Genomic DNA, 12,310 nt, shown 5'->3' with positions numbered 1-12,310 from the left:
CCTCCTACCAGCTTGGAGCCAGAAAAGTAAAATTAAGATGCACCATGGACTAGAAGTGACATTTTGGTCTTCTGAGTCCTTCAAAATCTTGACAACTAGAAGGATGGATGGCCTTAAAAAGGGGCAAATATGTTTATAAGTTAGTATTTTTATTCAACGCAGGTATCATTTTTTCTTTATTGCTGAAAATAAATGTAAAAAAAAATTAGTAAATTGCAGTGTTCCAGCTAGCTTAACAGTTCCAGCTAGCTTTTGGCCTCACATGACGGATTTACATATTAGCCATGATATTAAAAGTCACATTGGAGCGGCATGTGGAAACATGCATTCCTAAGATCTGATATAGTTCACAACATAGAACACTATTCCAGTGTAATGAATACATTTAACAAAGTTAACCGCATAACAAAAAACATCAAAATACATTTTTTTATTTTTCTGTACACATTACAAACAACACTTTGACAGTTTTATCTGTATCCTTGTCAGCTTTCACTTGGCTACTAGTCCAATTAAGCAATAACATTTTCCAGTGACATTAAACCAGTGATTCTCAGTGTGTGGCACTTTCCCCATCGGTGGGCACAAAGGTGCTGCAGGAGAGAAGGTGCATATTAGGTGGTTGCTGCATGTACCTACCTAGCAGTGCCATGGTTTGTAAAATGATAAAGAAGGCAAGGATTTCTATAAGAACACATTCAGTGTTCCATAGTGATCTATTGAACATGATGATCACGCAAAGATTTGGCCATAATGATGGGCATATGGACCCTATAAAATATAAGTGCATCACTGAAAGAGAGCCTGAAGATGGGGTACGTATGTAGGGACAGGAGCCAATGTTGGTTAGGAACAGACTAGGACTTTGAGTTTTCTGAACGCACAAGGCTGCACCCCGATTCCCTTTGCTGTGGTCTAAAAATTCAGTTGATGGTCATTATATTTCAGTTTAAAGATGAACTCCAGGCACATTACAAGACTGCCATTTCAATGAGGCTCACCCCCCCCCCCCTCAAACCACAAGTGTTGCTCGGTTTTGTCAAGGGAAATGTTAAAAAGCATTTCTTCAATACCCCATTCCTTGCTTACTTCTTCCCACCAACACTCCAAGGCCTTTGTGTTCATATTTACAATGCAGCACTGCTGGTCCTGCATTGTACTAAGAGATCTGAAGAGAAGTGGCTTCAGGGGACCAGTCATATGAAAAAAGAAGCCTGTGGAATCCAGGGCTGGGGCAAGAAAAACTGTTTTTTAAATCATACCCTAGGCAAAGACGAGGTTTGGCCTTAATAAGAATTTGTCTCATTTTTAAACTCGGTCATAAATGTCGGATCCAAAAATGTAAGTGAGGTAGGGGAGAATACAAGTTCAACTACTTCAGAGAGGGGTATGATGGAACAGTTTATGAAGGAATGCATTAAACCAACCTCAAGGCATTCCCCCCAAGCACAGTATGTTTCATGATTAAGAGCCAATTATGGAGTGGAAGAACCCCCCCCAAAAAAAAAAAATATATATATTACAACAAACTTACTGAAAAAACAGGAAGAGAAAAATAAAGTTAGTGTGCATTCAACAGGTTTTAAAAAAATGCTATACTTGCATAATGTAGTCAAAATCTTTTTGTTATAGAGAAAAAATGTAAATCATGCCTCACATTTTAGCAGCTAGACTTAGTTTTAAGCATAACACGTTGTGTCATTTTTGTGTAATAAAGCTGTAATGGCAGTGGTTAAAGCATCACAGTTTCAGTATTTTCATCCAGAGGAAATGATATGTATACCCGAAAAAAAAAAAAGATTAAAGTTTTAGCAGACCATTGGTGATTTTATCATAAATGTCTTTGGTCATTGGCACATATGACTGTTTAGAATCGTCCAAGAAATAGAGTGGATCTGATATTGCTGTTGGGTCAAATCCTTGTTCCACAAGACGAAATTTCTGTTGTTTAAATGTACCAGTTACTTCCATGTTTTCCTTCAAACAAAAAGAAAATTAATTATTAGGGCACTCTATCATTGCTGCATAGTCATATTGGACTCATCAAATTGCATTCCTTAAAGCAGAAGTTCAGTTAAAAAAAAATGTTTTTTTCTCTACAGCTTTAGTTTAATTACTTACCTGTAATGAAGTACATCCAATGATGTGTAGGCTACTGGACTCTGCTGTAGAAATCTTCACTTAGGCTGCCTTGTTCTCTTCCTGCTGAACTTTTGGTGCTGTGAACATCTTTGGGACTCTGGCCTCAGCTGTACTAAAGATGTTCTGATGGAGACATGCCGCCTCCAAACCCCCACCCCCCCTGCAAATTGAAAAAAGTTCCTTTATGCATTACACTTCATGTAACATGATCTGTAAATGGGGGAGAGACTCTTGCGACTTATCAGACCCTGATCCATTCACAGATCCTGTTACTGGCAGTGTAATCGGTGAAAGAACATTGGAAGAGGTGGTAGGACGGGGCACGTTCCTGTCAGATCATCTTTAATACAGCTGAACCTGGAGACCCAAAGCTGTTTATCCCCACAGCACCAGAAGTTCAGCTGCAGATGTAAAGAGGATAGGGCAGCCTTACAGTGAAAACTTCTACAGGATCCAGCCGCCTGCACATCCTGGGACTAGGGAAGAGCTTCTTGTTCGAGTCGAACCCATGTTCGACTCGAACATCTTATGTTCGACCGTTCGTCGAATAACGAACATTATGGGCCGTTCGTGCCAAATTCAAGTGGCGTGTCACGGCCCATAATTCACTGCGGCATCGCAGTGCATTGCTGGCTGTTGATTGGTTAAGCATGCACTATGACCCGCATGCTTGGCCAATCACAGCTTGCAAAAAACGCAGAGCCATACAGTAATTGGCCAAAGCCAGGGTGGCTTTGGCCAATTATGGCTCAGGGGGTTTAGTACATGCCCCGCACTATATAAGGCCACCTCCCTGGCAGCCTTGTGTAGTTTGTTGCGGTGGGTTACAGAGACAAGAGAGACAGAGAGAGAGAGTGTCATTTTTTGCAGTTAGATAAAGCAGGCAGGCAGGCAGGCTAGTCAGTTAGAGCTACAGTGTGTAGAGAATATATATGCATCCCAGGTGTTGTATATATATTTATACACTGTATTGAGTTTATCTAGATTCGCTCTTCCTAATATACTGACAGGCAGGCAGGTGATTGTGCTAGCTGCAGTATTTTCAAGTGGTGTACTGTCTGTGTCCTCTGTACAATGTGCACCTAAAGCTACGTAAAGCTGGTGTTTCTCATATTAAAAACAGGGATCTGCTCATATTAATACCACAGGCAGGGGATCATTCTGCAAGTACTTTCACGTGGTGTACTGTCTGTGTCCTCTGTACATTGTGCAACTAAAGCTACATGGTGTGTGTACTGTCTGTGTCCTCTGCACAGTGTGCACCTAAATCTACGTAAATCTGGTGTTCTCATACTAATTCCTACAGGCAGAGATCTGCTCATATTGAATAAAATACTGCGCTCGTATTAACTCATGTGCAATGTGAATCGTACATATATAATCAAGCAATATAGCTGGGTGAAAAAAACTCTTAATATATATGTGAGTAGATCATGAAAAAGTCCTGATGATTGAATCAGTCAGTCTGCAGTGCTCCTTCCCTAATTGCCAAGCTCTCACTTCAGTGTGATCAGGTTACAACAACCTCCAGCAGCGATCAGATGTTTCCAGTTTCATTCAGTCACATGCAAAAGAGGAGGAAAGCGCAATATTGTACCATATAGATGTGGATAAAGGCTGCACTTAGTGCACTCACGTATCCTTGCTTATATTATAGACAGGGTATGTTGCCGCTCAGTTTAAATGGACTCCTCACTCGGGATAGACATCCGATGGTCTGTCACTGTAGGCTCCTCCCCCACGCGTATCGACACTCGTCACGTGACTTAATCATGACTTAATCATGGGTATTCTACCTCATATTAATACCACAGGCAGGGATCAGAAGGTATTGTCGGTATTTGTGCAGCTACACCTCCCTGCAGGCCATTAGTATGTCTGGAAGGACAACAAGGAGAGGCAGAGAGTCACAAGCTGATAAAAGAGGGCAAGCACGCTCTGCATCTAGAGGCAACAGTGCTGGTCGTGGACACGGTGCATCCTCATCAGCACATGGCCGTGGGACACACTCGTTTTTTTTCGTCCTTTTTTTCGGCAGCTGGCCGTGTTAAGCCGCAACATGCTGTAGACTTGGTAGAGTGGATGACCAAGCCATCCTCATCCTCTCTCACCCAGGCTCAGGGTACTTTGTCTGGCAAAGCAGCTGCCAACGTGGGCTCTCATGTGGCCAAAAGATCACCTGCTTGGGCACCACAAAAGATCACCTGCTTGGGCACCACATGCTTGACCAGACATATGAAACAAAAAATACAGCGCTCAGGGATGGAGTACGAATCACTTTATAGTCTTGAAGTAATGCAAAATATACATGAACTGAAAAAATAGAAATAAAAACTGCGCAATAGGCAGAAAGTTAAACAAGCGAATCTAATTGTAAAATTTCTAGTACCCCACATTTTTACCACCTCCCGAAAGTACACAAATCTTTAGTGGACCCACCTGGTCGCCCGATTGTTGCTAGTACCAATAGCCTTACCAGTGGCCTATCAATGTATATAGACCATGCCCTACAGCCTATTGTTTGTGAATTGCCCTCATATATCAAAGATTCCAATGACATTATTAAGACCCTCGAAAACTATTCCTGGGAAGAGGGATATGCTTGGGCGTCACTAGACGTGGCCTCCTTGTACACGTCAATACCCCACAACATTGGATTAGCGGCAGTACAGTACTTCCTAAGTAAGAATAATGATATTAACTCTCTACAATCTGAGTTTATCAGTAGAGGTATTGAATTATTTTTCTTTCTGTGACCAGTTCTTTCTACAAAGGAAAGGTACCGCAATGGGGGCCAATTTTGCACCTGTTTATGCCAATCTGACTATGGGTTATTGGGAAACTCTGCAAATTTGGAATAATAATCCATTTTTGGAACACGTCGTCTTCTATGGGCGTTATATAGACGACGTAGTCCTTATTTGGAGTGGTGGTGCTGATCTTTTTTCATTATTTGTGGACCACTGTAACAATGAGCTAGGCCTTTCGTTTACGCATGTCTTCGATAAGGACAATTTAATTTTTTTGGATTTGGTACTTTCACATGATCAGGAGGTTATTACCACTAGTAATCATATTAAACCTACTAGTGGTAATTCATATTTACATTTTAATAGTTGCCATCACTCGTCGTGGAAATCAAATATCCCATATGGACAATTCAATAGGCTACGGAGAAACTGTTCAAAGATACAGGACTACATGACCCAGGGCCTTACTATGAAGACGAAATTTAGAGAAAAGGGGTATCCACAAGAATTACTAGACGATGCTTTTAATTCTAACATGATTATTAACAAAAATAAGAAGGTCATTAAGGACAGGGTCGAAAATATAAGGTTTATTTCCACTTTCAACACCGAGCAAAAAAATATAAGTAGTATTATTAATAAACATTTCAACATTCTTCAACTAGACCAATATCTGTCTTCTTCCCTTCCCCCCAAACCCCAGATTACCTTTAGAAGGGCACGGACCATTCGGAATATCATTGCACCAAGTAAAGTCTCTAAGAATAACCCCACTCGTCCATTAGATATTCGGGCCTACTTTAATAGTAAAACCGGTATCTTTAGATGTGGCAAAAGAGGATGTCTTACTTGTCAGTCTATCTCTAAAGGAGGGATCGATTTTATTAAAACCAAAGACTGTAGTTTTCCGATCAATCAATTTATTACCTGTTCAACGGAATTCGTTGTCTACGTATTGCGTTGTCCATGCAATTTGCTTTACGTAGGAAGGACTATCCGTACCTTACGGATACGAATAGGCGAGCATAGACGCCTTATTAAAAAGGGCTGTGACAAACACAGTGTACCTAGACACTTCCTGCAGGCCCATAATAAAGACTTTAAGTGCCTGGAGGTTATGGCGATTGAGTCCATTCCAATAGGGTCACTTACTGCGAATGAGAGATTTTCCCTCCTCTGTAAGAGGGAAACTTATTGGATCTTTCGGATGGGTTCTTTGTCACCAGGTGGCCTTAACGAGGAGCTAGATATTTTCAGTATTACGAACGAAACTTAAATTTTAGTATACAGGTTCTTTTTACTTAACGTCATGAGATTTTAAGATTTTTTAAAGATGAATGTTTTTATAGATGAATGTTTTTATGTTAGTATCATTTATGTTATGAGTTAAGTACATTGTGTATTGAATTTTATTTTATATTCTATGTATTTATTTTGTTTTATTTTTATTTTTATCTTTATCTTTATTTTTATTTTTCATGCATTTTTGTATATGTGATATTTTTGGTATATGTGCCACTATTGGGTGTTTCTGGCTTAATATCAACAAACATAATAATTGCAGATTCAATATGTTGCTTTTTTAAAAGAACTGAATGGTGATGGTGGGGTTAATACTTCAAATCCGTCCCCCCGCCCGCCATTATCCAATGGGATTGTTACATGTTCTTATTTTAATTTGGTGGTGTTGCCTGTCCGTGACTTTGACAAAGCGTCTGGCACGCGAAACATGTCAGTCACGGCTCACCCCCATCTCGTTTTATGCCCCCACTTGTCTACAAGAAGCCAATGCTGAGATACTGACAGTCTGGGAATTCCTTCAGTGACGCTAGCACGTTGATTATACTGCTCGTCTATCTCTTCCACTGATTGGCCCCTGGAGTCACATGATCCTTGAGGGACAGAGTCCGGACTTCATTCCCTTCCCCTTCATGTGATGCAGCGGTGATTCCACCCCTCCCTCCTCGCCTCTGATTGACGCGGCGGCGTCCTCGCACTGGCACGGTGGTTCCCATCCAGGATCTTCCCCACTGCCCTACATCTTTCGATGCGAGGAGTGATCTCGCTACCATCGGCCTCCCTGTTGGATCAGATCGACAGTCCTATCTCCCTCGGCAGGTGAATAACATTTATGTTTACTCCCAGCGTGGATGCCGTCTCCCCGCTGTGCGCTTTTCATCTCCCTGCTTAGAGGCATACAAACGGCTGTACCACCTTCACATACTACAGAGTGTACTTTGGTTGGAAGCTTTTTACTACATTCTCCCAGCAGTGATTTCAGGTTGCTATCCCACTATCACCATACGGCTTCTGTTCAAGTGTCTGGGGATTTTACAATTAGATTTGCTTGTTTAACTTTCTGCCTATTGCGCAGTTTTTATTTCTATTTTTTCAGTTCATGTATATTTTGCATTACTTCAAGACTATAAAGTGATTCGTACTCCATCCCTGAGCGCTGTATTTTTTGTTTCAGTTTGTTGCCCATGTTCTCAGGTGATTGACAGCTGCACGGGAAGGTTTTTGTATCTTTTTTACTACACAGAACACTGTGTTTTAATTGTCCTTATGGTGTAGCGCTAGTAGTGAGAATTTTTTTCTTGACCAGACATATGTCGACCTGCCATGCAGTTAGTTGGCAAGCGTACCTCAAAGACCCACACCAAAGAACAAAGCAGACCTCTCCTTGCTCCTCATCAGCTGGGATCTCCAACCCCACTATACCCTCAGTCCTCTCTGAAGCCTGCACTGATAGGACTGAAGGGGTGTCACAGCCAAGTACTTGCGGGCAATCTACTATCGGTACACCGATGGCAGATTCTACCAGGCAAATTTCCCTGCCACAGCTGCTGCAGCGCCAAAAGAAGTTCTCTCCCAGCTATCCATATGCCCAGCGGTTGAATGCTAGCTTAGCTAAATTGCTAGCAACTCAACTGCTGCCTTTTCAGTTGGTAGATTCTACCCCCTTCCGTGAGTTTGTGGAATGTGCGGTACCTCAGTGGCAAGTTCCCAAATCTCACGGAAGGCGATTCCGGCTCTCTACCGGCATGTGGAAGGCAATGTCCATGCCTCGCTGGACAGGGCGGTCAGTGGTAAGGTGCATATTACCGCTGACTCATGGTCCAGCAGGCATGGACAGGGACGTTACTTATCTTTCAAGGCACATTGGGTGACTCTGCTGGCAGCTGGGAAGGATGCAGGACAAGGTACAGTAGTGTTGGAGGTTGTTCCGCCACCACGCTTCCAAAACGCTACTACTGGTTGTGACACAACTCTCTCCTCCACCCCTCCTCTTCTTCCTTTGTGGCCTCTTTCTGTGCTGATGTGTCCTCGGAAACCAGCGGTGCTCCGTAGGCGTTCAAGGGGCTACGCAGGTACGCAGGCAAAGAGATGCCATGCGGTTTTTGAGCTGGTGTGCTTGGGGGACAGGAGCCACACTGGGACAGAGGTTCTGTCAGCTCTGCAGGGGCAGGCTCAGAGGAAGAGGAGGACTTCCTTACCTCTCAAGGCCCCCTTTATCCAGACAGTGTTCCTGCTTGCCCGCCTATCACACAGGAAGAGGAGGAGGAGGAGGATTGTGTCAGCATGGACGTGGAGCCTAGCACTCAGCATCAGCAGCAGTCTTCAAGGGATCAATTACAGTCTCAAGAAACCCATGGACTTGTACGTGGCTGGGACGAGGTGGCTGTGGATCCTGTCGTCCTCAGTGACCCAGAGGACTCTGCACCGAATGCCTCAGCAAACCTACGCTGTATGGCCTCCCTGATCCTGCAAAGAGTGCGGAAGGATCCTCGTATTCATGCTATGGAGAGGGATCATTACTGGCTGGCAACCCTCCTTGATCCACGTTACAAGGGTAAAGTTGCGGACCTTATCTTGCCGGGGCAGAGGGAGCAGAAGATGAAACATCTTCGGGAGGCCTTGCAGAAAGGTCTGTGCAACGCGTTCCCAGAGACTGGGAGGTTACAAAATCCTGGTCCTGGACAATGTGTTGTTGATGCTTCGGTCTGTCTCAGAAGGAGCGGTGGAGAAGGTGGCCGTCTGACCGATGCGTTCAGACAATTTTTTAGTCCGCAGCCCCAAGGTATTACCGGTTCCAGCAACCATCGCCAGCGTCTGTTTTACATGGTGCGGGAATACCTAGGGGCAAGATCAGACTTGGGACACCTTTCCCACCGAAAATCCTCTGGCTTACTGGGTCTTGAGGATGGATCACTGGCCAGAGCTTGCACAGTATGCAATTGAGCTACTGGCCTGTCCTGCATCCAGCGTTCTTTCGGAACGCACATTCAGTGATGCTGGAGGCTTTGTAACTGATCACAGGGTGCGCCTCTCCACCGACTTGGTCAATCGACTGACCTTCATAAAAATGAATCAGGCTTGGATCACCACCAGCTACCAAGCACCATGCTGATGTAACTGAATATTTTTTTTTTGAAATGTCAGATCCCTTCAAGACTGCCTATGCTAATGCTGAGTGACTATCCTGTTATGCTTAGTGACTATCCTTTTCCTCCTCAATGATCATGCTGATAGCTTGTAAGAACATTTTTGGTTCTGGGCACCGCCACCAGTGGCTAAGGCCCAATTTTTCTGCCCCTGTTTAACAGGGGCGTGTAATTAGAATTTTTGGTGCAATACTTTGCAGCAGGGCTTATTACTGCCCTCCAACTAGAGTGTCTGTGAGGAGTTGCAGTGTTGTGGCACCAGCACCAGTGCCTAAGGCCCAAATTTTCTTCCCCTGTTCAACAGGGGCATGTAATTACAATTCTTGAGCTAATATTTCACAGCAGGGCCCATTCCTGCGCCCACCAAGAGTAACTAAGGGCTTACAGTGTTGTGGCACCAGCACCACCACCACCACCACCAAAGGCCCAATTTTTATGCCCCTGTTCAACAGGGGCATGTAATTACAATTATTGATCTAATATTTCACAGCAGGGCCCATTCCTGCACCCACCAAGGGTAACTTTGAGGACTTACAGTGTTTTTGGCACCAGCATCAGCAACAAAGGCCCAATTTTTCTACCACTGTTCAACAATGGCATGCAATTACAATTCTTGATATAATAGTTCACAGCAGGGCGTTCCAGTGCCCACCAAGACTAACTGTGAGGGCTTACAGTGTTGTGGCAACACTAACACCTAGGGCCCAAATTTCTGCAGAGTATATACGGCAGGCCCCTACTTTCAAACATCCAACTTACAAACAACTCCTACTTGCAAACGGAAGGAGACAACAGGAAGTGAGAGGAAATCTACCCCTAGGAAGGGAAATTCTCTTCTGTAAGAGGTGTCCCCTGTCCACTAAAGCTTTATCACCAATCCTTGTTTCACTAAAAAACCCAAATTTAAAAAAAATCATTTGTCATTGGGACAGAAAGTGAGGTGCAATCTTCTGAACAGATGCGCACAGACAGCAAAACAAATGTTACAGGGGTGATAACCTCTATGTTTTCCAAAAAGCTTAAAAATAGATTTTTTGGCTGGAGCTACACTTTAAAAAAGTACCAGTTCAAAATTACAAACGATTCTACTTAACAACAAACCTACAGTCCCGGTCTTGTTTGCACCACCTATACTGCTGTTCAAAGTATATAGGGCCAAAAGGGGCTGGTAATGACCTGGGGGGAGGGGAACCCATGCTATTTTTCTTAATGATTTTCATCCATATTGCAGGGACCAGACATTACATTAAAGCCGCAAGCAGTTTTAAATGACTTTTTTCTTATAGTAATGTAATTTTGTGCAGGGACAGTTCTAAACATGTGCCACTTCACAGGCATACTATAGACACCCAGCAGGTACGATATTTAAAGGATTTTTTTTTTACACATTAAGCATCATTAAAATCACTGCTCCCAAAAAAACTTCAGTTTTTAAAACTTTTTTTTGCATTGACACATGTTCCCTGGGGCAAGACCCGGGTCCCCAAACCTGTTTCAGGACAATAAGATGCAAATTAGCCTTTAAAATTAGCACTTTTGAATTTGAACGTTCAAGTCCCATAGACTTCAATGGGGTTCTAAAGTTTGCGCGAACTTTCGGTCCGATCGAAGGCTCTGGTGCGAACCGAACATGGGGGGGGGGGGGTTTGTTCGGCTCATCCCTACCTGGGACATACTTCATTACAGGTCAGTGATGTAAAAGTAGCACCCTCCTAGATAGGTGGTAGGATTGGGTAGATTTAGTTCTGGCTCACTATGTCCAGTGGGGCTGTATTTTTGTAAGGTAGATTGAATTGTGCTCATTGTAATCAGTACAGCTGCATTTGATTAGTGCCAGGGCTGGGCTCTCAGCCCTTCCTTCTCTGTGCTCAGGTTGCTGAGCCGTCAGTTAATTGCCAGTTTTCATTGTTCCACAGTGGCTCACCTGTTGATCATCTCCTGCTCGTCAGTCAAGCCCACAGCCAGACCCTTCTGACTATTTAAAATGCCTGGTTCATTTTATCAATTGCCTTGGTCAACATATCTAGAGACTCTCTTCTGTGTTCCTGTTGAAGACTTGCCTGGCTGACGTTCCTTTCTGGTTCCTGATCCTGTCTGCTGCCTCTGACTATGCTGATCTCTGGCTTCCTGATTTCCCTGCTTGTTCCGACTACCAGATTTGGCTACCCTGGCTATGTTTTGACTACGTTTACCACTTGTACCATTTTTACTATTTTATTAAAAGGTGTGATTTTTACTGCATTTTCGGTCTGTGTGTTTCATGGTTCCTGACTGTAGGCGAAGACCATGAGTTTAGAAGATGCAGGCATCCAGGTTGAATGAGCAGGACCACCACATGGATCAGTTTGTCATAGCATTACAGACGCTGTGCATTTAAACTGCTCTCCTGGATCTTCCCACTGTGGCTGTTCTGGTAAAACCTGTGTTGCAGGCCGCCCCTGCTGCTGCTCCAGTCTCTGTGCAGACACCGGCCTCGAATATTACCTCTGCAAGAGGTATGTCTGGTTCCGCTCTGCTTCCCCAGCGATTTGGGGGTGATCCAGTTCAATGCAGAGGGTTTCTGAACCAGGTTGGGATATACCTTGAGATGCTGCCCCAGGCTTTCCCCACAGACAGAAGCAAAGTAGGCTTTATAATTTCTTCGCTTTCTGATAGAGCCTTGGCCTGGGCAAACCCTCTTTGGGAGATGCAAAAACCCATTGTCCTCAGTTACCCAGAGTGTGTGGCTTTCTTTAAAAGGGTATTAGACATTCCGGCACGTTCCACCAATGGATCGACTTCAGTACAACCAGCATGCCCATACATTAATCGAAATGTGTCCGGTTCCTGCTAAACCAGATGAATTTAGGCCTTTTATGGCTGACTTTAGTGCTCTTGCCAGTGTAAGCCCTCTCTGTAACTTTCTATCTTAGGAGGAAAATGCTAACACATTAAAGTGGTAGTAAACCGCTGCTGGTTAGAAAAAATCCCCAC

General features: G+C 43.7%; 1 protein-coding gene across 4 annotated transcripts in view; it reads right to left on the bottom strand.

The window, feature by feature from the left end:
• Window positions 1-413: 413 nt before the first annotated feature.
• SLC27A6 (solute carrier family 27 member 6) overlaps window positions 414-12,310 on the bottom strand; it is a 90,464-nt gene continuing 78,567 nt past the window's right edge. For all 4 annotated transcript variants that reach the window (XM_040344900.1, XM_040344889.1, XM_040344870.1 and 1 more), the window contains exon 11: window positions 414-1,977. In XM_040344900.1, coding sequence (XP_040200834.1) covers window positions 1,801-1,977 — 177 coding nt within the window. In that variant the 3' untranslated portion in view covers window positions 414-1,800. The remainder of the gene's footprint in view (window positions 1,978-12,310) is intronic.

Source organism: Rana temporaria, chromosome 1, assembly GCF_905171775.1.
Source record: "Rana temporaria chromosome 1, aRanTem1.1, whole genome shotgun sequence".
Classification (NCBI taxonomy): domain Eukaryota; kingdom Metazoa; phylum Chordata; class Amphibia; order Anura; family Ranidae; genus Rana; species Rana temporaria.
The sequence above is the reverse complement of the archived record's forward strand: the minus strand, read 5'-3'. Positions and strand labels throughout refer to the sequence as shown.